At 38.8% G+C, this 26,697-nt stretch overlaps 1 protein-coding gene across 3 annotated transcripts in view; it reads left to right on the forward strand.

Annotated features, from left to right (window-relative positions):
- TXLNB (taxilin beta) overlaps positions 1-12,893 on the forward strand; it is a 36,352-nt gene extending 23,459 nt beyond the window's left edge. Inside the window, exons 7-11 of one of the 3 annotated variants that reach the window (XM_061207333.1) lie at positions 1,455-1,529; positions 8,208-8,300; positions 10,415-10,510; positions 11,754-12,269; positions 12,618-12,893. In XM_061207333.1, the coding sequence (XP_061063316.1) occupies positions 1,455-1,529; positions 8,208-8,300; positions 10,415-10,510; positions 11,754-12,269; positions 12,618-12,893 (1,056 nt within the window). Of the gene's footprint in view, positions 1-1,454; positions 1,530-8,207; positions 8,301-10,414; positions 10,511-11,753; positions 12,510-12,596 lie in introns of all 3 variants that reach the window. The other 2 variants (XM_061207331.1, XM_061207332.1) reach the window with 2 other exon arrangements.
- Positions 12,894-26,697: the final 13,804 nt, after the last annotated feature.

Raw genomic sequence — 26,697 nt, forward strand, 5'->3', positions numbered from 1 at the left:
TTTATATCAGCCTATCTTGAAATAAAATAGAAACTTCTTAACTGACAGCCACCTGACTGACTAACCAGGTTATCCATGACGCTCACCGTTCTCTGGAAGCACGCTGACAGATGCCCATAGCGTGCTGAACCCTGGGGCTAGTTAGCCACTCTGGAATATCTATCTACACGTGGTTGCCCATGTTAAGTAAGATAGAGCTTACTAAGAATCGGGTCTTTGCTCCCAAACCTTTTCTTCCCAGTTATCCTTGGTTTTGTATTATGTAAATCAACAGAATGATACATAAACTGATGAAATATGTATTAAAAGAAAGAGTTGTTTCTAAAAAAAACTATGCTTAATGATTTGAAAGCCTAGATGTAGGCCAATAGCAAAAAAACAATTGTCAACTTAGATGTGAGCAACTATAAAAGACCGGAAGAAAGTTGTAAAGCTCTAGAGAATTATCCAATCAAGCTGCTTTACAAACATCTTAGGTCTTCAGGTTCTAGCAGTATTGTTTTAAAACAATTATAAATCTTATATGCCATATTATAGATATGATTTTTGTAAAAACAAGCAAAAACCCTCCGAATTCCAATCAGAAGATCCATACCCAAAACAAAGATCATAGCCCTACATCAAAATTGATAAATAAATGAACATACATCTTAAGTTAAAATAACATGTCTTACATATGTATGTGTCATTTTTACGCCTAAAACGACTTTTTCAATTTAACCCATGAGTTCCAGTTCTGATCGTGTTTCACATGAGGGCTTTGGTTGTATCTGAAGGGCAGCCTTATGGGAGAGGGGTGAGACTTCTTTTGTAAACCTTATATAGGATTTGGAGTAATAGGTCAAATTTCTAACCTGGTGTTTCTCAAAGTATAATCCATGGACCACCAATAACTTGGTGTTTCTCAAAGTATAATCCATAGACCACCAATATCCAAACCATCTTGGGTATTTGCTCTAAGTACAGATTCTAATCACACCCTATACTTCCTAACTTATTTTCTCTGAGAAGGATCTGCAGTTTAACATGCCCCTGAGGAGATTCTGATGCATACTATGGTGGAGAACAGTGGTCTAATATAAAGGAACAGTTACTCACAACAATGCCCCAGGTGGGAATATTATGGAAATGTTCAAGCAGAGGCTGAATGACAGGTTGGCCAGAATTGCTACAGACAGGTCCAGAATTTGGTGGGAGGTTGAATTTTGTGTGATTCATGCTTGAGTTGGAGACTTTTTTCCTTTTTTTTTTTTTCCATTGGAATCACTAATTTTTAGTTGAGAATCAAACTTTTTAAACTAGTTGTTTTCTTAGCTTTCTTAGATTCTTTACAAAGTTCCCCCAAAATTACTTAAGAGGATTACTTAGAAAGTAATTAAGTTTACACACAAGTTACAACAAATGGTAATCTAAAAGATAATTTGACAGTCTTTCCATGCATTCTCTTCTCACAGTTGCTGAACCAGGCAGCAGAGTGGAAACTTCAGGCCAAAGTGCTGAAGGAACAAGAGACAGTCCTGCAGGCTCAGGTGAAGTAGGGGGACAACAATGCATGGGGGTGCCCTCCTTGCTGTGAACCAAAGGTAGTCTGCAAGAGGCCTTCCATGTGGGAGGGGAAGTAGGGACAGGAGTTGGAAATGAAGAATAACTTCATATTTATTATTTTTAAGTAAAAATAAAAGTACAATGTTATACCTAAGAAAAATAAATGCTCTGCACCAACAACTTCTAGTCAAAAGGTCTGTTGACATATCAATACAAATGAGGGTCAACCAGAATAAGCTGGTGGCCAGGTCCTCGCCTACCTGTTCATATGTCCTCTCTCTCCTCCCCCATTAACCTGTCACGGTAAGGGTAAAATGTAAACTGTCCAGATGCACCATGTATAATTGTCAATACTGAAAATTTCCTTACTTGTTTGACATTATTTATAATAAAAGGAAATTAGAAAAATAGAGTCAGCACCCATGTTTTTGTGCTATCAGAGGTTGGCCTTGTCAGTGCCAAATGATTAGAGATGGCAGACGTCAGAAACCATTTTGATTTGGCTTCGTGATGTTATGTGTATGTTTTGATTAGACTATGGGAATTCGTATTTCAGGCTCAAAAATAAAGCCTCATGCAACAGCTGGCTCTAGAGGAAAGCCAGACCTATCCATCTTTCTGGTGCCCTTGGGGCTCTGCCCCTCCTGGCAAACGTTCCCTGTCAGGTTCCAGGAGCGCCATCCTGCCACAGAGGGGCTCTAGCTCCCCTGCTGGGAGAAATGCCCAAGTGCTAAAGGGACTGTAAAATCTCACAGAGCAAATTCACAGAAAGCGAGAAAATCAGAAGCCTTCCAAACTGGGCAGCATTAATTTAAGATTTGAATAATTCACTTGTAAATGTTTATGTGCTGACTGCTGAATATTTTTTCATTGTGAAAAAAAATGAACAAGTTCAATGAATACGAGTTCATTTTTTAAAAAGGAAAGTAGGAAAAACAAGAAACTTAAAATCACAAATTATACCACTACACAGACAAAAACATAAATAACATTTTGATATCTAACCTTCCTAAAGCACACCTTTCCAATGTGTGTACAAAACGCAATGATGAATTGTTTCCCCCACTAATATATCAAAATAATTTTAAAATATTAATTACATAGAAATACGAACCGTAGTTTTTTTTCACTATTAATAGAATCGAAGGACTCAGAGTTAAAGGACTAAACTCTAAAGTTACAAACTCAAGGTCATCCTTTAGGCAGTCACGGAACACATCATATCGTGGTGTGGGGTGGGTGGCAGGCAGTGGCAGTTTTCTAACCAGAGGCAGGCAGGGGGGAAAGGAGGTGTGACCTCATTGTCCAGTGGTGGGGGGCTGCTGGGGGGAGAGTCCAGAGAAGCAAGTCAGGGCTTCTGGCTCTATCTCTGTCCCATTCACAGCACAGAGCCTTGAGGGGTACAAAGGCAGTATGTGAAGCTATTCATTGTTCCATCTGTTATAAGCAATCTCTATTCCTCTATGCTAAATGAAGAATAGATGAATACCATTAGACTCTAGGCTAGAGAGTGATTCATTTGGCTGGTATCAGAAACTAGGTCTTTAATGACCTGTGAAATAACATAAAGGTGTAATCCAATTTCCCACCTATACCCACTCAAGTTTGAAAAAGTATGACCCAGGGTTCTAGACTTGCCAGTGTTCCTCGTTCATCCCTCAATACTGGGTCGAGCCCAGGGACCAGGGTCAGAATCCTGGCTCTTCTACTGTGAAGCTGTCTGATTCTGTGCAGCTCACCTAAACCTCCATGGACCTAAATTTCCTGGTCTGTAAAATAAGGATGCTGTAATGGATCAATGATCCCAAGCTGGAGTCCTCTGACCTCTGGGAGGCCCATTACTTTTCAGTATTTCCAAAACCTAACAGCACATAAGGCAGCAGCTACTATCTAAAATGTAGTTGCTTTTGACATTATATCAGCTTTTGCTTAGCAGCGTGGATGGCAGTTATTCATATGTTTGATTAAATTTATAGAAGGAAAATGAGTTAATGAATATGTAGTATATGCAGTTTGTTTTCAAGTTATGCACTCAAAACACTTAGTTCAGGGCTTCCCTGATGGCACAGTGGTTAAGAATCCGCCTGCCAATGCAGGGGACATGGGTTCGAGCCCTGGTCTGGGAAGATCCCACATGCCACGGAGCAACTAAGCCCGTGCGCCACAACTACTGAGCCTGCGCTCTAGAGCCCACGAGCCACAACTACTGAGCCCGTGTGCTGTAACTACTGAAGCCCGCACCTACAGCCCGTGCTGCGCAACAAGAGAAGCCACTGCAATAAGAAGCCCACGCATCACAACGAAGAGTAGACCCCGCTCACCACAACTAGAGAAAGCCCGCGCGTAGCAACAAAGACCCAACACAGCCAAAAATAAAAATAAATAAATATAAACTAATTTAAAAAAAAAGAGTAGACACATTCAACAATTTAAAAAAAAAAAAAACACTTAGCTCAGTGCCTGCCCCCATAGTAAGCGTAATTAATTCAACTAATATTTATTGAGCATCTAAGTGCTAGGCATGGTTCTAGATGTTAGAAATATAGTACTTAATAAGAGAATCAAAAATCCTTGCCTAATTAAACTCACAATCTAGTGATAAAAATAATATTAATTAAAATGCTAACAACTGATTAGTGTATGAGCTAATATTAGTATTATTTCATAGGTAAGGATCCACATAATGATATATGAGACAAAAGAAGTCTTTATTTGAAAAAAAGTTTAAGAACCACTGGAAAAGATGATCTCAAGACCATGTTCAGCTCTAGTTTATGAATGTAGAGAATATCCAGAGCTGAAGAACTCAGCTAAACTAGATAACCCTGCCTCCTCCATCACCTTGCTTTCCATGGCATGTGGCTCTCTCTGTAAGGACCCTCCCTTGTCTATCTCTTTTGTCTTCAAGGCATTTTCAGAACTGCAATAATTACTTAATCATCACGAAGAATATAGAGGCCCCAAATCCCTATGTGTAATAATGTTTAAATGAGCTCATCTTGAAAAATATCAGCATTATATTTTTAAAATGTTTAAACCTTGAAAAACAAAGTCTATCACAGATGATCTTGCAAAGCACTCAAACACTTCCTTTGGTTTGACAATTAAAGGAGTCGGATGGTAGGAAGGAGAAGCCTTAGTCCCCATTTCTATGGTCTGAGCAAAGGAAATATCAAGGATAGATTGTGTTTTCCTAGGCGGAAGTCACTTTTCAGTCATAAGACAACAGCTTGCCAATCTGGGGCATGATTCTCACTTAGGGAAGAGATGTCTAGCTTTCAATTATACAAACCAAGCCAATAGAGTAAATGTCAGAGATGATCAATGGGATACAATTGTGGCTACAAATAGAGTGTTCATTGGATCGATAAGGATGAAGATGGTAGTAGATGTGGGAAGTCAGCAATACCAACACAACACAGCAACACAGACACAAAATACTACCCCAGGGGAAAGATCAGTGAGTCAACTGTTAAAGATGGGTAATCATAGTCTTTAATCTCAGAAGGCCTCACCTTATCTATATAAGATGAAAGGAGATTCCTCTGCAATTACTATTATAATTGAAATCTCGCAAGTTGGCTAAGACAATTCCTGGACACATTTCTGTTTCATATATGCTATGAATGTTTGTAATTAAAATTTGTGCTCAGGTAAAAGAATGTGTGTGCCGCTCCGCCCATTTAAAAGTGAAATGTCAGGGCAACTGTTGCTGTTACTAACCCTAGAATAGTTTGTTTCTATTTCTGCCTCTGGTAAAAATACTGAGGAAGACCTCTGGATGTTCCTTCCATGCTTCCCTGAAATACCAAAGTGAAAGAGGGAATATGACACATCAAACATGCATCATGTCAGCATAATAGTGAGAGGGAAAATATGACCAAACACATATCCATAAAGTAAACAGGAAGTGTGCATTTTAGTTCATATCAATAAAGAGTGTCAGAGTTGGTTACCTGAGAAAAGTATAGTCCATACAGGTTTTGCCACCTATGACAAAGAGGTCAAATAGGAAGAAAAGCAGACTATTAAAAACAGTCACTAAAAGGAAGAAATGGAGAGCTATTGTTTAACAGGTATAGAGTTTCAGTTTTGCATGATGAAAAGTTCTGGAAATTGGTTTGCACAACAATGTGAATATACTTAACAATATTGAACTATACACTTAAAATGGTTAAGATGGCAAATCTTATATTATGTGTATTTTACCCAATTTAAAAGATGAAAAGAGAGAAAAAGTTGATGGTCACCAGAAAAAAGCCAGAAGTGGTAATGAAGTGAGACACTACTCCTTGGAACTCTGGTATATCTGTCTTCTCCATGCCACAAGAAAACGTGGGGAAGGGAAACAAAATCTGCCCAATTTATACACCAAAAGAACATTTTGCCCAAAGAATGGGGAGAGAGCTGGCCGGGGTGGGTGTGGTTGCCCCCGTTGAGCCTGTCAAGGTTGCACAGGTGAAATGGACCGCACACGTGCCCACTCCTTCCCTTCCCGTCTGCAGCCTACAGCTAGAGGGCTGCAGGAGAGCGTCTGGGAGGACCAGCTCAGGAGACCATATCGCGAACCCCCTGTACTTCTGCTGGAATTACTGAAAAGCTAGAAAAAGAAAGAGAAGAAAGTAAGGAAAAGAAGTCAACAGGAGGCTTGGCCAAAAATACAAATGAATGGATTTTGTGATAGGTGAAGAGGATCAGCTGGGGGTAGCTGTCCCCACCCTACACCACTAGACCACGGGCGGTATAGGCAGCCAGTCCCACAGGAGCTTACCCTCAAGTTGAGGGACTTGACCTATTCATGCACCCTGAAATCAATTCAGTGGATCTCAGCCAGTACTTTGGGAAAAAATGAAACAATTAAATAGAATATGTCAAGAGTGCATTGCACCTAATGAGCAAGTACAGTTGACACTTGAACAACATGAGTTTGAACTGTGCTGATCTAATTACACGTTGATTTTTTTCAATAGTAAATACTATAGTACTGCAGTATCCAAGGTTGGTTGAATCTGCAGATGGGGAACCGCAGATATGAGCACCCGGGAGTACAGAGGGCTGACTATAAATTATACACGGATTTTTCACTTCATGGAGGATCAGTGTCCCTAACCCCCTGAGTTGTTCAAGGGTCAGCTGTATTGTCTTATGCACTATGTGTGTAAAACCCTAGGGTACCTTCCTGGCCATGAATTCCCTTCTGCCACTTTACCCAGTCTTTTAAAATCTGTATGCCAAAGAATCATGAGAAAAATTTTAGGCCACTACAGTTACCTCAAGTTTTATCACATACCCACAGTGCTAATGATTGATTTCAAAATGATGGTCAGCTGTTGTTTGACTTGGGAAAATCTGTGTCCTATGAAAAGTTTTACGTTATTTTGTTGTTCTTGTGTACTGCTGTAAAACCTCTGCTCTTCTGAATCATGTGAGAATGAGCCATTCTAGATAAGCAAATTTTCTTGGTTCTAGGGGTTGTTTGATTCCCACACACTCCCTCTAACTCCCATCCCCAAGACTGGGAACTCTCCAACCTACTGGCTTTCGGTCAGTCACTCTACTCTGCTTTTGAAAGGACAGTCTCACAAGTACCACCAGCCAGTTGGCACCCAACTGAGGACTTGAGGCTGTTCCAGACACTCAAGAGTACCAAAGTCTCATTTGAAAATGGAAACTTTCCATGTTAGTAAATAAGAATCATCCATATTAAATCTCCACTCACTCAAAACGTGCTATCCTAAAATTATTTTCAAAAGCAAGATTTTATTATTGTATCACTGTCAGTAACAATCAAGTATTTATACACCCTCCTTCCCTATCCTGCCCTATTCCTACCCCAAATACTAGCCTCGGAATTAAGGATGTGGAGGTACAAAGGCTCTTCTCCATACTCCCAAGCTAACCTGTATGATGTTTTTTTGGTGCAAATTAGAAGAAGGCATTTCTTCCTCAAGACTCATTATTTCCATCTATAAAAAAAATTGGTATAATAAACTGATTTTGTTGAAAAGGGACAATTAACTGCTGTTAGCTAGAACACTGTATTCATAAATACACAAAACCACAATGTCAAAAAGGGAAATGACAATTGCTTATAATAGCACAACCTGCATAATGGCAGCAACCCTAGTCCATGTCTGGCCCATACTTGTCTACATTCTTGCTTCCCTCAAGATCAAGTTCAAGGCTCACCTTCTCCACAAAAATGTGGCTCAAATGATCACCTGCCACACTCACCTCCTTCTCTGATCAGTACTTAACTGACTTGGTACTTTGTATTCACTGTCCTATAATCAAGTTGTCTTTGGGACTATCTTCCTGTCAGGAGTGCAGGTCCCTCAAAAAAAGGAACTACAGGTTAAATGCTTTTGTACACAGAGTCAGTGCTTATGTTCAGTGCTCAAAAAATGTTTGTTGGTAAAAGTTATAATGAAATGGTGATGACATATTTTATTATTTCATTTTTCTTTAAAGAAGTACTTCAATCATACTCACTGACCTAGGCTGATCTCGTAGTAAAAAAAATTGAACGTATCATTAACATTGTATTAAAAATTACCTTAAATCATTTTTCTTCTCAAATAATAAACAATGACATGTTGTTTTGTTCTGGAAGGATTCTGAAAGCAGTCCTAAAACAGATCTACTCTTTCCCCTGTTTACAGCTTACTGTCTACTCTGGAAGGTTTGAAGAGTTTCAGAGCACGCTGACAAAAAGCAATGAGGTGTTTGCCACCTTCAAACAGGAAATGGAGAAAGTGAGTATTGCTTATCCCCCACGAAATACTGACATCTTCTAGTTTGACAGGCAATACTCCTTTGGGTTCATTTTTCTCTTGCTAAGATATTTCAGTGCATTTCATGAAGTAATGAAACACTTATACATGCAAATGAGATTTGGACTGTATTTTTTTATTGGTAAGTATCTGGTGAATTAGTCTTAGGAAGAGTCCGAAAACACTAGGATACATTTTCACTCTGAGGAAGAATATTTTCTTTTTCTAGGCCATGGAGAGGGTAAAAAGAAAAGATAAGAGCTAGAAATTTAATATTATGTTGTTTATACTGAAATTAAAAACTAATCTTTTAAAGATTAAAAAAATTAACTTTCATACAAATATGCAAAAGCAGAATGTTAGAGTAGAAAATACCATTTCATAGGATCCTTCTCAGAAGAGAATATATGTAATAAGATATAACGGACAGGGGCTTGAATGAGAACATGAAGTCTGGGTGTGTTTTTACCCATCAAGTAGCAGTGAACAATTCACTTAACTTCCCCCTTATCTATAAATTAAGAAACGATTTCCCTTGCCTACTTCACAAGATTGCGAAGTTCAAATAAGTTAATGTATTTTTAAGGGTCTTAAACTTTTTTAAAGTCTTTTACAAATATGAGGTGCTAATATTATTATTGGACATACTGTTCACATTTTGTTTAATTCAGTGTCTTCCCAAAATAAAATCAGCATTAGAATTGTGTTTCTGAACAGGCACTGGCATTAACCCTCTTTAAGTGTAGAAAGCATTCTTTGAAAAAATTTCCATAAACTAATATGATAAATTTCACAATTCATTGTGAAATACAATGAATACAGCTTTCCCACTCCACGATGGATCCATCCATTTAAAAAAAACTTTTTTAATTACAGAGTTTTAATTTGGAATAAATATTAGAGTAGGAAAAATGCTGTTATTTATTGCAGAATTACATAGTTTTAAGATTGGAATAAATATTAAAGGAGGAGTTTTCTATCTGGAGTTCATTTATAGGTTTTTAGTAGAATTAGCAAAAAAGTTTGATATGCATATTGCATTTCTTTAGGTGTGGGCTCATGGATTTCATCAAATTCCTAAAGGGGCTGATGACTTTTAAAAGTTTAACTCAGTTAAGAAATGATCAAAATAAAAAAGCACTCAAGGCTCACGTAACTTCTCTATAGGGCCCAGGGGCCAACTGTCTGGGCCCAGCCTCTAGCCTCCAAGCAGACCCAGCCTCAGGCAGGTTAGCATGAAGCAGCCAGTGCCCAGGTGTGGTTCATCCAGGGTAACTGCACCTGAACACACGCCTTGTCCTTCACTTCAGGCAAGCAGAGAGGAGATCCTATAACCAGGAACGTGAGTAGTTTCAGGTCTGAAAAAGCCAGGCTGCATTTTATTAACTTCTGGATGCCCTACACCCAGCCCCGGCCTGGCAACTAGCATGCACTCTGCACATGTTACATTAAATGAAATAACTCCAGCCCTACTCTTCTGCTAACTCACCTGAATACTACTCCACCTCTCTGAACCTTAGTTTCCCCGTTTATAAAGTGGAGGTGAAAATAGAACCCTCCTTGGGGGACTGTCTCAAGGATGAAAGCAATAACGCATGTAATCACATTCTGTGAATCCTACTGCACTCTACAAATGTGAAGGCTGAGAAAATAGAAAGTTGCCTTTGTGTGGCTACTTCTCAGATGTGCCCAGATATTATCAACATTTTAACATCTGAAAAGCCAGGCCGACTTTCTCACTAATAGTCTTCCATTCAGTACAGTAAATAATCTAAATTTCAAGCTTATTCTTGGAACTCAATAAAGCTATTTTTATTTTAAACAAAAGAAAAAGCAATGACAAAACAGAAAGGCCCTAAGTAGTTTTCCTTTCTCCTTAATTGGGTCTGGTGCAAGTAAGTCTGTTCACCACTGACCTAGATGATTCAAAAATAAATCATGACTCTCTCCACTCAGTCATCATTTCTTGACATCGAATTTTTGCTTGCTTCAGCAGCTGGTAACGAAAGGACTTTTCTTGAAGTCACATACGGAACTGATAGTTTCTTTGATATATTAACTCTTCAGAATTAACATTAAAACACTCATTTTTGTAGACCACTAAGAAAATGAAGAAGCTGGAAAAGGACACAGCCACGTGGAAAGCTCGGTTTGAGAACTGTAACAAAGCTCTGTTGGACATGATTGAAGAGGTGAGGAAGTTTTTCCCCTTGCTCATCTTCCCTTGTCTAGTCAATATATTTATACTCAGAAAATAATTATGGCCTAATACCACAAAATAATTACTTTTGAAAAAGAGCTGAATTTTTCTGGGATGTGGTATATGATATTGTAATAAAAATAATTAGAGCAAACGTCAATTTAGTAATTTAGTCTCAGGTCCAGACTCATAGTGTTGTGACCCTAAGTCACATGCCTATTTGTTGATGCCAAAGCTGTCCCCAAAGCAGCACCACACCTGCTGGACTGTGAATGCCTTAAAGGCAGGATGAGTGTTTTACCTGCCCTTGAATTTCCCTGGTGCCTGACACATAACAGGCGCAGAATAAATTAATTAGTTGATTTGAACATAACTGAGAGAAGACACTAGCCCAAGCACCCAGGGTATGTGCTATTTTATAGACAGATATGGAGATATATTGTTTAATTCCTCCAACAGGTATTTAAATACTGATATTACATCAGGCTCTGGAGATTCTGAGACCATAAAGGCAAAGATACATGGTCCTTAACCTGAGAGGCAGGGCTTTCAGGTGAAGGCCTCTCCACGTAAAGAAGTGGAAAAAAAAAGTCTTAAAAGGTACAGAGTAGCACAAAGGTGGGGCTGAAGGAGTAAGATGATTTCGTGCACAAACACACCAACATTTCTAGAGAAAAGGAGAATTGAACAGTTCGAGCAGCATCATGAATGAGTGTGTGGTGAGTTTCTCTGGATATAATTACTGTTCTAACAATTCATCCCAAATTGCAACCAATTCCAAAGAGATGTGCTTATTATTCATAAACATAAATCAAACAGTTGCTGGATTAGCATATAGCAGTTTATCTACAGAACAGATAAGGTATTGCTGATGGCCAAGACCCAGTCTCTCTCAATCATTTTGCCATAAGCTTCTACTTATGCCTTCTAAGTCTTAGAAGCAGAAAATTCATCTATTATAAGATTTTAAAAGCCCTAGACTGAAGCAGAGAGAAGCTTTGCTATCTTTCTTCTCTAAAGAAAAGAATACGTGGATTAAAATTCTACCAGAGTCTCCAACACAGTACAAAAATAGAAGTGATGTCCCTGACCAAGTATCTGTCCAGCCACCACCCTGTGGTCAGAGCCTAATAGACAAATTCCTGGACAAATGGTTTTGCTTGTCTCCATAGAGCATCCTGGCAATTTTGCTTTTCATGTCGTTTTATGAGTGTGTGTGTCTGTTTAAATCACAGAAAGCATTGAGAGCTAAAGAATATGAGTGCTTCGTGATGAAAATTGGAAGGCTAGAGAACCTCTGTCGAGCTTTACAAGAGGAGAGAAACGAACTCTATAAAAAAATTAGAGAAACAAAAATGCCTGAAAAGGATGACCAAGGTCAGCTCACCTCTGACGACGACGAGCCAGAGTCAAATACCTCTGTGGGTGAAGAGGCAGAGGCGGAGGAAGCCAACGGTGTTCACAATGCTGTGCAAAATCTGGCCGCCGCCTTCATGGTCATCCATCGTCCAGAGTCAACCCTCGATGCGTCCAAAGAAATCCAGACAGAAGTCAGCAGTCCTCAAGGGGGTGGCGGCACGGCCCTCAAGGGGCTGGAACAAGCCCCTCTGAGCTCAGCATGCCATTCAGGGAGTCCCCTGCATCCCCCAAGTCCTCAGGCTGAGGCGGAGGGAGGCAACGAGGCAGAACCTCCCCTCAGATCAGGGTCAGGAGCACAGGCCCAAGGCAATGGTCCCCCTGCTGGACCACAGGCTGATCCGCAGCCACGGAAGCCAGAGACAGCATTTTCCAGCCGGGCCCCGGAGCCTCCGGCAGAGGCGTTTCTACGGGTGATGGAGGCCAACGGGCAGCCCCGGAAGCCAGAGGCAGCAGCTTCCGGCCGGGCCCCGGAGCCTCCGGCAGAGGCATTTCTATGGGTGATGGAGGCTGACGCGCAGCCCCGGAAGCCAGAGGCAGCAGCTTCCGGCCGGGCCCCGGAGCCTCCGGCAGAGGCCTTTCTACGGGTGATGGAGGCCGACGGGCAGCCCCGGAAGCCAGAGGCAGCATTTTCCAGCCGGGCCCCGGAGCCTCCGGCAGAGGCCTTTCTACGGGTGATGGAGGCCGACGGGCAGCCCCGGAAGCCAGAGGCAGCAGCTTCCGGCCGGGCCCCGGAGCCTCCGGCAGAGGCCTTTCTATGGGTGATGGAGGCCGACGGTCGTGCCCCGCCGCCGGCAGCGGGAGAGCACGTGCCAGCTGGGGGGTCTAGATGTGAGCCCAGGAGGCAGCCCCCAGCAGCAGCAGCAGCAGCAGCAGCAGCAGAGGGGCTGCCAGGAGGGGCCTCAGCTGGGCCCCCACTGCCCGAAGTGGCCGACACCAATCTGGAAGGAGCCGACTAAGCCTCCTCTGCCTTCTGAGGCTGTTCTTCCCGACTTTCCATCGTCCTAACAGATTGTCTCCTGAAAGAGGCATTAAGGGCTGGGGACGTCTAATGGAAGAGACTTATTTAGAATCAAGACATTTTAAAATGTTATGCGGAGTACCTTCAGCCTTTGCTATTTGTTCTCAATTTATAACTGATTTGGAGCTTTTCTATTTAACACTGATAGTATAATTTTCTCAAATGGCAACAAAACATACGAGTAGCAAATTTAAATTAATTTGCCATTAAGATGTTACTTAATTCAATGTCTTAATGAACAGTAAGATTTGGTGTTTAAAGACTCCATTACAATATATAAATACTGAAAATGTGATGCTTTATTTATTTCCATAGAGTTTAATAAGTGCCATAGTAAGTAATGGATGACCAGGTTCCATTTAAACATTATATACATTGTGTGTGTGTGTATATGTATATGTATGAATATATACATATATGTGCTTATGCACTTATATACACGTGTATATTTTATACACATGTATGCAAATATATATTACACATACATTTCTATCATCTCTTTTTGGCTTTCTCTCATGCAGAATATTTAGATGCTTATCAAAAAATTTATCTCTTACTTGCACTTGGGACTACAGTAGACTAATGCTCTGTGAATTAGAAATAGGTTCAGAACACAAATATTAGGCTACATAATGTTGGGTAAAAAAATAAGTAACCCAATGGTAGGTCAATAAATTCAACCAATGGATTAAATGACAGAACAGCATTGGGCTAGATTGCAAGGCTATACAGAGCACATAGACACAAAGATGGCCAAAAGAGGCCCTAAAAAATGGGGGAACAATCACAGCAGTAGACTGCTCACCTCTTGCAGCTGCTTCTCCTACACAACTCGGCCCATTGCCTTGCAACACCCTCATGTGGTGAAGCAGCCCACTCACGGCTTCCTGCAAGGAAAGGGTTGGAAGTGGGAAAGGGAGCTGGGGATGGAGGGATTGAGGGCCCTCAGGCTGAGAGTCTGTGCTCTGGTACCTCGCCTTTTGAGCTAGAGGTCTGGAGAGAGCATATTCACCTGGCCCTGCCAACTCTTCAGTTGCCTCCCTGTTGTCTACCACTCTCTCCAGAGGGTTTCCCCACCACCTCCTGCTGTCACTGCCCTAGTCTATATTCTCAAAGCTTCTGCTCCTTCTTTCCAACCCTCTCCTTGGCAGCAGGAAATTACATTCAGCCCTCATCTCAATTATGGCTTAGTAAAGGCTATTATTTTTCCAAAACAAATCCGCACAGGGTCTAAATATGAGTGATGAGGCTTGCAAACCAACACATTTTCTGCTTTGATGAATTCTGTACAGCCAGAAGTTCAAAGCAAAGGACAAGTGGGTCCCTACTCAAAATGACTTGAAAAATAGGTGAGGATTTAGGAGATGCAAAAGCTAGAAACACCTGGGGTTGTCTACATGAGTATTACATTATTATTGTGTGACAAGAACCTCTAATAATACTGACAGCATGAATTACTCTATCTAGAGTAAAGAGAGACTGCAACAAAGAAATAGGAGGGAAGAGAGGGAGTAGGGGAAAGGGAGAGAGAGGGAGGGAGGGAAAAAACAGATCTAACCCAACCCTACCTTAAAAGTTGAACTCAAGTAGAAAAATGGTTAAAAGCAAGATTCTCTACTACTCATCCAAGAAATCATTTTTCAGTGTTGCATGTGGCTGTCTGCTAAAGCACACAAAGTGCTTGTAGGCAGCAAACATATGCTATAAGAATTGTAAACTGCATAATATTTGTTTGAAGCAGACAGTGAGGGTAGTAACAAAATGCTAGTCAGGAAAAAAAAATCAGGAAAAAAGCATATGCTATTTGAGAACCCATGTATTTTTAAAGGCTTAAAATTTTATAACCACAGGGTATCCAGCCAAATTCAACATTAACTGAAAATCTTAGCTATTTAAACATTCATTTAATTCAGAGCCAAATATGCACTACAATAATCCAGGAGGGTCTCCTTTCCCATTATTTACAGAGGCTGAACTTCCAAGAATGGGGTAATATTAGATAATCATAGTAAAGTCTCACTCTGAATGTTTAGCAAGAGAAACAGGCAGGAGAGGAGCCAAAATCCAGTAAATCAAATATTCTAATACCCAAAGTTCATTTTTTTTTTAATCCAAAAGCTTTTATAGCAACACATTACTCACTGTGGTGTATATCTTGGGCAGATTTTCAGATACAATAACTTGCCTGAAATTTGCAAGGCTTAATATAGGCTTTGGGAGAATTATTTTAATATTCAAAGTATGTTTTTATTATAGTCCTTTGGCCTTACTAATTATAACAATAACTCATAAGACCCAAAAGAGTAACGAATTCTGTTCTTTATCAAGGTCATATAACTATTTCTAGAGATGCCAAGTCTACTTTCCAGAAACACTGAAGTTATTGGTGTTTTCCAAATTAAATAACTATAATTTGTGTATTTATTAAAAAGGCACTTCTCTTCCCAAATGCTCCAGTAGTGGTTTTAATATTTTTCACTTATATTTATTTTTACTTATGTTACTTCTGTGTTTCAACAATACCTAACAAAGATTGTGGTTATATTCTCTTGGTTGAATTTTTGGTCTATGAGTAGAATGTACATGGAATGAACACTTTGAAAATCTTGGTGTGGGTGTGTGCGCACGTGTGCGGTCAGTGAGAGAAAAGAGGGAAGGAGGAAGGGAGAGAGAGAGAGACTGTGACGGCCCAGGCCTAATGAGAGAGCAGAACCCAGGCTCCTCGGCCTGGCCATCCGCTGCTGCAGACCTATCACACTTCAGTTCCAGTCTCCCGTGAGACCATGTTTCCACAAACTTCTCTGGCATGTGCCCTCTCAGAAATATTCTGAGGAGTAAGGGAGGGAGTGTAGAAGGTGTCAGCTTATTTTCCTTTCTCTACCTGCTTCAAGACTTTTCTCTAACAAGACAGGAAGAGGCCCACTGTTCTGCCTTTTGCTTATTCCCTCTCCCCAACCCATCTTGATCCGGGAGGGGCTTCTTGAACCCAGCATTTCCTAGCATGCTTGGAGAAGAGGGTTGCTTAGCTGGAATGAAAAAAAAAAAGATTAAACCTTGCCTTTTTCATATGGTATAGATACACATTTTTAAAATAGCTCTTTTTTTTTTAAATAATGAAAGTATTATGTGTTTGTTGCAAAACTGAAGCTGCTTTTCAATAAGACTAAGAGATAGCGAGGAGAGAGATCATTTCAGGAAAATTTCCTTAGCCCCTGCTCTAACCAGTAGTTAAATCCAGTATTTAGAAAAAGTGAAAGTAATTAAAATGTAAAGGATTCACTAAAAGAAGATATGAAATAAAAATGATAACTCTGGTCTCTAAAATTTGTTCCCATCATAAACTGGCAAGTAGGATTTAGGAAGTAAGTAGGCAAGTAGAGTATATAGGTTAAATTTTCACAAGGCTTAACTAATTTCCGTTTCTGAACCTGAAAATCAAAGTTATCATTAGATCGACCATGAGAGCATTCTGTGAGAATAGAAACATTCATAAGTGATAGCAATAAAGGTTTTCCTCAGCACTGTTCAGTTGTATCCTCAATACCTGAAGTCGAGTCTCCTTGGTGGTATCCCCTGATAGAATTTCCACAAATGATAGCTACTGATGCATATGTGTGCGAATGTACACACACACATGCACACAACACACATGTATAAAATTTGACATAGATTTAATTCTGTTCCTATAGGTGAGTCTTTACACCTGTATTTTCAAAGGATACCTACTATCATTTTTCCTGACAAGGACAAAGTATAAAAAGGAATCATTTTCTTCATGAATAAGGATATTTGACAGAAACATTTAACTAGCAAAAGAAACCTACAAATTCATTGATCCATGGCAGAAAAACTATTCACAGAAGCTGTTTCACTCTATCAGGAGATAAGAAAAAAGATAAATCACTTCAGCAGGACAATCAACCTTGGCAAAATCTGAATGAAAGTCCTTCCTGCTGGATATTAGAGCCTCAGACTTTCTATTAACACCGACGTTGATCCCATTTAATTAATTTATTTATTTGCAATATATGCAAGTATTTTTGAATGAATGAACTGTTTATTATATTTAAAATTTTTTTACTCTTTTTTAACCCTCAATTAATTTTTTAATTAAGTCCACTTTTTAAAATTTTTATACAGTTTTTAAAGGTTACTTTCCATTTACAGTTATTATAAAATATTGGCTATATTTTATATTTTAACGTTGAATTTTTAAAAGTGGCATATCATAATGTTCAATTACCTCATATCATAATTAAAACATACCTAGGTGTCAGATTCATTATTTCAGAACTGACAGTCAATGGATGACATAACAAATAACACAAAACCACCATAACAAGCAAAGCAAGAAGACATATGTTAAGAGAGGGGAAGAAAGAAGGAGAGAGAGCTATTATATAAAAGAAAAAATAAAAAAATAAAACTTTAAGACTATTAAGAGCAATAAAGGAAGTGGCACATCAATTGGTGGTCCCTTTTGTGAAAGCAGGATTATAATAAAGGGCAAGAACCATAATAACATTCACACACCTCCACACCGTAATGTCAACTTGGGGAATTTTTTACAAACATGTTTCTCAGTGTTGTTGTTTTATTATCTTTCTTCTTGTTTGCCTTTCTTTTAAAATAATAAATGTGGTCTTTTTAGTATTAAAATAATAAAATTATAGAACATTTAGAAAATAGAGAAAAGAGAAGATTTACCCAATACTCTATCACCCTAACAACCACTGTCAGCATTCACTATATAATAGAGTATTTTATTTTATTATAAATTTATTTTATTTATTTATTTATTTATTTTTGGCTGCGTTGGGTCTTCGTTGCTGCGTGCGGGCTTTCTCTAGTTGCGGCGAGCGGGGGCTACTCTTCGTTGCAGTGCGCAGGCTTCTCATCGTGGTGGCTTCTCTTGTTAGGGAGCACAGGCTCTAGGCGCGAGGGTTTTAGTAGTTGTGGTGCGCCAGCTCAGTAGTTGTGGCACACAGGCTTAGTTGCTCCGTGGCATGTGGGATCTTCCCGGACCGGGGCTTGAACCCTTGTCCCCTGCACTGGCAGGCGGACTCTTAACCACTGCGCCACCAGGGAAATCTTATCATAGTGTATTTTAAATTACCTATCTTTTTAATTTAACGTTGTGTTAGTTTGTCTTTGGGGGAGGGTGCAGTAGTTCAAGTGAGAGTAATAGCTGTTAATAGCTGCCAGCTTTGTGCGTTCACACTGTGTATTCAAATTTTATATGCTTACGTGGAAGCAAATTATACTATTTTTAGAATAAGCATGACTGTGCAAATACAAATACACAGCACACTTATATGTTGTTTGAAAAAGTTATGCCATGCAATGCACTTAAACGTTCCACCGCACATATACAGATTTCCAAGTAAACCTACTGGACATGGGCTAGAGTAAGACGTCTAATCTTAACACAGCTCAAAAAATTATATAAATATCAAAAACCAACTCTAGAGAAATACAAATGTCTTAAATAACAAAACAAAAAAAAAGTCGAACTCCAGTCTATGAAGTGACAGGAAACATATGATAATACCATAAATCATTGCATTGGCTAAATAAAGGTCAATGATCTAAAACAAATCTAATCTCTTTAAAGTTAATGAGACAATTAGTGGCTTTGTTGCTCTAATGAAATGATGGTCACCATCACTAGCTATAGCATATCTATTAAGTAGGGCAAGGCTAAAAACTGTTGTGACCTGAGTTTGCTCTAATAACTACTAGGCAGATGCAACCAACGATGGAATATTCAGGGATCCCATATACTAAGAAAGGCAGAGTGAAATTTATAGAAATAGTACAACAGGGATGCTTTCATCACATCTAGAGTCACAAGGTTAAACATATGTTAGATTGGAGGACTAGCAGTGTGATAGTATAGGCAAGATTTATTAGAATACAGCTAATGCTCTACCCAAACCAGTATAATTCCTCATAGACTATTGTAATATAGTGTATATTATATGTAAGACTTATTTTCTTAATAGTCTTATTAAGAAGTTATTCCCTGGACTTCCCTGGTGGCGCAGTGGTTTAGAATCCGCCTGCCAATGCAGGGGACACGGGTTCGAGCCCTGGTCCGGGAAGATACCACATGCTGTGGAGCAGCTAAGCCCCTGTGCCACAACTGCTGAGCCTGTGCTCTGGAGCCCGCGAGCCACAACTACTGAGCCCATGTGCCACAACTACTGAAGCCCGCGTGCCTAGAGCCCATGCTCCGCAACAAGAGAAGCCACCGCCATGAGAAGCCTGCGCACCGCAACGAAGACCTGATGCAGCCATAAATAAATAAATTAAAAAAAAAAAAAAAAAGAAGTTATTCCCTGGAATAAAATCAGTCAAGTCCAAAGTGAAAAGTGTAGGATAGCAATGGTCCAGGAATCAGGCTGTTGAGTCCCTTGTCCCTGATCTGCTACCAACCAGCAGGGTGACTTTGGAGAAATCACTTAATATCTCTGGGCCTCAGTTCACTCATCTATAAAATGACAGCCTTGGATCAGATGAGCTCTAAGGTTCTGACAGCTCCGATTAAATTCTCAAAAGACTTAGGAAGTTATGTAGGTTTTCTACTCTCCAAAGAGGGTTTTAGTATAAGAGATCTGCATATCACCTTGGGCATGTCTGTTAGAAGTTAGGCAAGGGGAAAGAGACAAGAAATTACTCTAATAAAAAGTTGTTTTTAATTTTAAAATTTAGACAAAGAAAATGTTAAGGGGTAAATCACAAATTCTTTGATTTTTCTCAATAAATACTGAAGTCTCTATGTGTGAGGTTCTGTGGTCGCCCCTGGAATGGCAGTGGCTACAAGGCTACACCAAGTGTTTCAGGACCACCCACACCTTGACTCTGACTCAGGCCTGAGTGTCCCTCCCACTACTTGTCCCACAAATTTCAGCAGCCAAACAGCAGGAAGGAAACTTCTAGGACCATTTTTGTTACAAATGCTACCCAGATCTCCAGGTGAGAAAGTGTGTGTTCCTGGTAGAGAAGGAAGTTTATATGAAATGTGTGTGTGGTTATTTGTGTGTGAATGTATAATGTGTGTGAGTGTGTACCTGTATGTGAGGGCATGTATGAGGATGCATGTGCAACATGTATCAGTGTATGTGTGTAGTTTTGTGCAGGGTGTGTGGTATGAATGTAGTTCTATGTGAATGTTTATAATTGTATGTGACTATACTTCTGCATAATAAGTTGACGTGAGCCTACATAAGTGTGTGGCTGTGTGCGAGTTTCTGGAGTGTGCAAGTTAATGGTGTGTGTGCGATGAGGCTGGGAACTGAAAAGCTGAAATACTATAGATGAGGTTTTAGGCATGTGGCTAGCTTGTTTTTCATAGGATCATGTCTTGTTGCAGACTTCTGTTTGCACAGCTAATCCTTTTTTTGCTTGCATACACCACCAGCCCAAGGTGATGGCCACCACTGACTCACAAGTCCCATCCTCAGGCAAGGCTATGGGTATGTCTGGGGAAATTCACAAAGACCAGCCATAGCTTGAGCAAGGAACATAGGCAGTGGCAGCAGAAAGGCTAACTTTATTCTGGTCTTTCTACATGCAAAAGAAATTTCTCACATGGTCACTGTTTCTAACAAAGGCGGCATCCTTGGAGGCAGAGTTATAATCTCCTCTACCAACCCCCTGAATATCAAGAATGTTTCTCTGAACTAAAAGCCAAGATCGTGCCCAATCTACTTATGCTTTAATCAGTGAGTCAGAGGGTAGCAAACCAGAGTTGATTGCAGATGCTAGCCGCTAGTCAGTCATGCCCATGACTCATCCTTTGCGCAGAGAGATTTTTTGCTCTGATACAATTCATCTCCCCAAAATATCTAGTATGGGCGAGCTGTGCTGTCATAGCTAGACCATCTGGCTGCTCCCTTGCCAGTCATTAGAAAACTGATCCAGAAGTCCTCCAATTCAGTCTGGGAGTAATTTAAAGCAATGCCCGAAGGAAGGAGGGTGAGAGTTTTTATAACAAATTAATTGCCTGCCATACAAGTTAACTGATGATCTTCAAAAGTTAAAAGGAACAAAACAACTAACCATAAATAAAATTAAAAGACAAGAACAGAATGGGAGAAGATAGTCACAATAAATACAACAAAGCATTAATGTCCAAACTACAAACAGAAAAAAAAGAAAGAAAACAAAACAAAATACAAACGGAAATCATACAAAGCAATAAGACAAACAACTCAGAAGAACGTGGGAGAGACAGTAGGAGCCCCCCACCCAGGCACCAGCGATGAGGGAGAGGGGGCATTGTCTATAGAGAATTTTAAAATGGTAATAAAACCAACTACAAGCCAGTCTTCTTTTTATCATCATCATGCACAGCAATCCTGAATAGCATCAGTGGTAAAATTGTCCTCCCTGGCAGAGATGATCACTCTTGCTGTGTGCCCCATCCCCCATTTGTACACCACTGGCGTGGAATAGGATGGGCAGTTCATAGAAGAAGAAATGCAAATGACCGAAACACATCAGGCCAATAAAAAGTAAAACAATGAGATGCTATCACTTTTGCTCATTAGACTGACAAAAATTTCAATATTGATAATATCAAATATTAGCAAGGATGAAGCAAACCAATAGTCATAACCTGTGGGTACAGTATTGGGTGTCTGTCTTTTTCTTGTCCATTTGGGCATTTTGGCAGTGTGCATTACACTTTTTCTAATGTGCAAAAGTAAAAATTATTTAGCAAAGAGCGGACACTTGGCTCTTGCCTGCCCGCATCCTTTCTTTGGAGGAAGCACTGTGTCCTGGATACACAGAGTCTAGATGGGGCCATCAATCACAGACCCTTAGCCCCCTCACCCATCCTAGCCTCCGGGGCAGCCTGAAGCAGTATCACACTCCATATGGTATTTAGTTCACAGACAGCAGCAGCTCCAGGATTTCCACAGAGGAGGGGGTTCAATCTGCTGTAAGGAGGGGCGGGAGGCTATTTGACATGTCATGAAGTTGCATTTGCTTCATGGCAACCACACTGTTTTTACTCTTATGTTATCTTGGGGTTTGTGGGCACTGAAGCCCCTTGAATTCACTGTGCCTAAGTTTACCCAGAAGGGCCCAGTGGAATCTACCTCTTGGTTCTTTCTGCTGGAATTCTGTCTACCACGTGAAGAGAGCCTTCGTGCAGAATAGTGTCAAGAGGAAGGGAGTGGAGTTGCAAGATGAGAGAACGGACATAATCCTGATAACCATATTTGAGCCCCTGAATCCAGTTGGCCTTCACAGATCAAACGTTTCCCTTTTTGTTTAAGAGGGTGTGAGTCAGGTTGCTGCCCATCTGCATTCAGAGAGCCCTGGGAAAGAAAGATGAGGAGAAAGCTGAAATAATTGAAGTGCGGCACACCAAAAAGAAGAGTTTACAATGATAATCATTGAACTTACATCAAGATGTTTTAAAAATCTTATTTTTCTCCTTAATTTCTCAACATATCTTTAAAATCTATTTATTGCAAAAATACTGAATTAGTACGAGAATTCTTTCGTGTAACCTACCACCCAGGTCAAGAAATAAAACGTAGCCGAGCGTCCTAGAAGTTCCCTCACCTCCACACCTCCGGAGGGAGCAACCTTCCTGATGTACAGCAACAGGGATTTGTTTTACTTCTGTGTGTATATATGTGTATGTATGCTGTTGTTGTTGTTGTTTGGGTTTTTTACTTTATAAAAGTATTCTTCTGTGTCTGTCTTCTTCTGTTCGAAACTACACATGTGAGATTCATCCATGTTACACATCCATGATTGTAGGAGTAGTTCATTCATTTTCATTGTCATACAGTAATCTATTATATGACTATTCCACAATTTATTTATCCATTCTAATGCTGGCTGACATTTAAATTGTTTCCAATTATTGGCCGCTACAAATAACTTTGCTGTGACATTTCCTAACTATATACTTAGGAGAGGAATTGTTGGGTTATATGGCATGTGCCTCTTCAGCTATAGGAGACACTACCAAATCGTTTTCCAAAGAGATTGTACCAATTATTTCAACAACCAGTGTATGAGAGCTGCCGTTGCTCCATGCCCTCCTCTTGGTACCATCAGGCAGTTTAATTTTAGCCATTTGGGTGTGTGTAACAGTATCTGATTGTCATTTTAATTTGCCTTTCCTGGATGCCTAATGAGGTTGAACATTTTTCTTATAGTTACTGGCCAAGTGGATGGATATCCTCTTTTTTGACATGCATGATTTTTTTCCCTTTTTTTTCCTACTGGGTCATCTGTCTTTTTCTTGTTCCTTTGTACCATTCTCATATTTCTGGAAAGAAATGCTTTATTAATAACTGTAATTGCAAATCAATTCTCCTATTCTGTGGCTCTGTGAATTTTTATTCTTTTAATGATATATTTTGATAAACAGAATTTCTCGATTTTAATGTTGTTCAATTTATCAATATTTTACCTTTTGACAAATACATGTGTGTCCTCTTTAAGAAATCTTTGTCAACCCCAAAATAATGAAGATGTTCTCTCACATGATCTTACAGAAGCTCTGGTGTTTACCAGAATTACCAGTCTATCTAGAATGAATTTTTGAATAAATATTGACATAGGGGGTCAGATCAATTTTTTTCTACGTAGATAGGCCATTCATCAAGCACCACTTATATAAGCAAAACATTTTTCTCCATTGCTTTAGTGCTATCTTAGTCATAAATTGAAAGTCCGTATGTGGGTGGGTCTTTTTCTAGACTTCTGTTCCACTGATTGATTTGTTCATGCTGGCACGAACACCACATTGTTTTAATTACCGTAGCTTTATCATAAGTATTTATAGCTGATAATCTACGTCTTCCTACTTTGTTGTTCTTCCAGGTAGTATTGGCTATTCTTAGCCTTTTTATTTCCATGTGTAATTTAGAATCAGCTTATCAATTTACACACACACATATATACACATACACACACAGGGATTTTTCATAGGGATTGGATTTAATCTATAAACCAATTTGGGGAGAATTTATATTTTTTACAATATTGAGTTTTCCAGTCCATGAATGTGGTAAGTATCTCCATTTATTTCAGTTTTCTTTAAATATTTTCCAATAACAATTTATCATTTGGGGAGTGTTTTTGCTCATTTTTCATTAGGTTTAATTCTAGGTGTTTGGTGTTTTGTGATGATATTGAAAACGACATAGCCAAGTTTTACTTTCTGATTGTTTGTTGATTTTACATAGAAATATAATTTTTTTTTACATATTGACCTTGCAGCTAGCAACTTATCAAATTCATTAGCTAATTCTAATAGGCCATTTTTAGATGCTTTTGGATTTTCTGAGCACACAATAATGTTATCTACAAATAATGTCATTTATTTCTCACTTTCCACTCATTATACCTTTTATTCATTTTTCTTAAGTTATTGTACTGGTAAGGACCTCTGATAGAATTTGAATATGGCTGGTGATGGCAGTCTTCTTTCTTTAGTTTCTGATCTCAAGGGAACACATAATATTTCACTATTAAATAGGATGTTTGCTCTTATGACTTGTGTAGACATTTTCTATCAGATTAAGTATGATCCCTTCTATTTCAAGTTTGCTATGAATATTTATTGTAAATAGATATGAATTTTATAAAATGTTCTTTCTGTATCTGTTCAGACAATCATGATTTTTCTTGTTTTCTTCTGTTAATGTGATAGATTACAGTGATTGATTTTCAAATGTTAAGCTAAATTTACATTTTTGGAATAAATTGAACTCCGTCTTGAAGTAATATCCTTTTTACATTAGTAGATTTGGTTTGCTAATGTTTTGTTTAGGATGTTTGCATCTATGTTCATGAGAGAGATTGCTTTAACTTTCTCTTTTTATAATGTCCTTGTCATCATGAGTTGGCAAGTGCTCTTTATTTGTCTATTCTTAGGGAGAGTTTGTGTATGTTAAGTGTTCTTCTTTCTTTAAATATTAGAATTCTTGGGTTAAGTCATCTGGGTCTGGAGTTTTTTGGGAAAAGGATTTAAATTATGGATTTAATTTTCTTTAATAAATTTTCCCATTGTTTCTATCAGTTACTGAATGCCATATTTTCAAGAAATTAATCCATTGTACCTAAATATTCAAATTTATTGGCACAAATTATTCATGATATCCTCTTAAATTTTTAAAAAATTTTGTAATATCTGTAGTATTTTTCACTTGTGATAGTGGTAATTTATGCCTTCTCCCTATGTCTTTTATAAGTCTTATAAGAGGGTTATCAATTATATTGTTCACAGAACCAACTATTGGCTTTTGGTTTCATCTATTTTATCTTTTTTAATTGCACATTTTGTTTTGTTTCATTAATTTGTGTTAATTTCTTGATGTTTCATTTGCTGTTCTTTTTCTAACTTCTTGAGATAGATGTTTAGATTATTTTCTTCCTTTCTTCTTTTCTAACATATGAATTAAAGACTACTTAAGAATATCTTTAACTGCATTCCACAAGTTTTGATCTATTATATTTTCTAATTGTCACTAGTTTTTCTTTGACATATGTTTAAAGGTATATTGATTCATTTCTAAACAGAAAATTGTCTATTTACCTTTTTTTAAGCTTTTAATTAATAGTTTAATACTGTTATGGTCATAAACCATATTCTGTAGGATTTAATTCATTTGAAATTTGTTGAAATTCTTTATAGCTCAGCATAGGTCAATTTTGGTAAATGTTCTGTGTGTAGTTGTTGAGTGCAATGTTCTATATATTCGGTATACAACAGTTTGGTCAATTTTCTTTTTATTAATTAATTAATTTATTTATTTTTGGCTGCATTGGGTCTTCATTGCTGCACACAGGCTTTCTCTAGTTGTGGCGAGCAGGGGCTACTCTTCGTTGCAGTGCGCAGGCTTCTCATTGCAGTGACTTCTTTTGTTGGGGAGCATGGGCTCTAGGCGTGCAGGCTTCAGTAGTTGTGGCACGCGGGCTCAGTAGTTGTGGCTTGCGGGCTGTAGAGCACAGGCTCAGTAGTTGTGGCACACAGGCTTAGTTGCTCCATGGCATACGGGATCTTCCCAGACCAAGGTTCGAACCGTGTCCCCTGCACTGGCAGGCGGATTCTTAACCACTGTGCCACCAGGGAAGTCCCAGTTTGGTCAATTTTGTTAATCATGTTGTTCAAATCTTCTTTATCTTGGTTGACTGATTGATTGATTTTTGGTCACTGGTTCTATCAGTTACTGAGAGAGGTATATTAAAATCTCCTACTATAATTGCAGACTTTCATACTTCTCCATTTTGTTCTACCAAGCATTACCTTATACATCACCAGGTGTATATAAATTTACAACTGTGATATTCTTATGTTGGAATGACCATTTTATTATTATGAAATGTCCCTTTTTATCTTTATTAACACTTGTTGCCTTAAAGTCTACTTTATCTGATATAAGTACAGGTAAACGAGCTTCTTTTGGTTAATATTTACATGCTATGTCATTTTCCATCCTTTTACTTTCAACTTTCCTGGATTCTTATACTTTGCAACATGCACTTGTGTACAACATAGAGCTGGGTTTTGTTTTTTTGTTTGTTTATTTTGTTTTATTCATTCTGACATTTTTTTCTCTTTTAATTAGAATTTTTATTTATTTACATACAATAAGTGATATATATAAAATCAAACTCACCATCTTGCTATTTGTTTTAAATGCATTCCTTCTGCTTTATGTTTCTTTTTTCCCTTTCTTCTTGTGTCTTCCTTTAGACTATGA

The sequence above is a fragment of the Eubalaena glacialis genome, chromosome 12 (genome assembly GCF_028564815.1).
Source record: "Eubalaena glacialis isolate mEubGla1 chromosome 12, mEubGla1.1.hap2.+ XY, whole genome shotgun sequence".
NCBI classification, from domain to species: Eukaryota; Metazoa; Chordata; class Mammalia; order Artiodactyla; family Balaenidae; genus Eubalaena; species Eubalaena glacialis.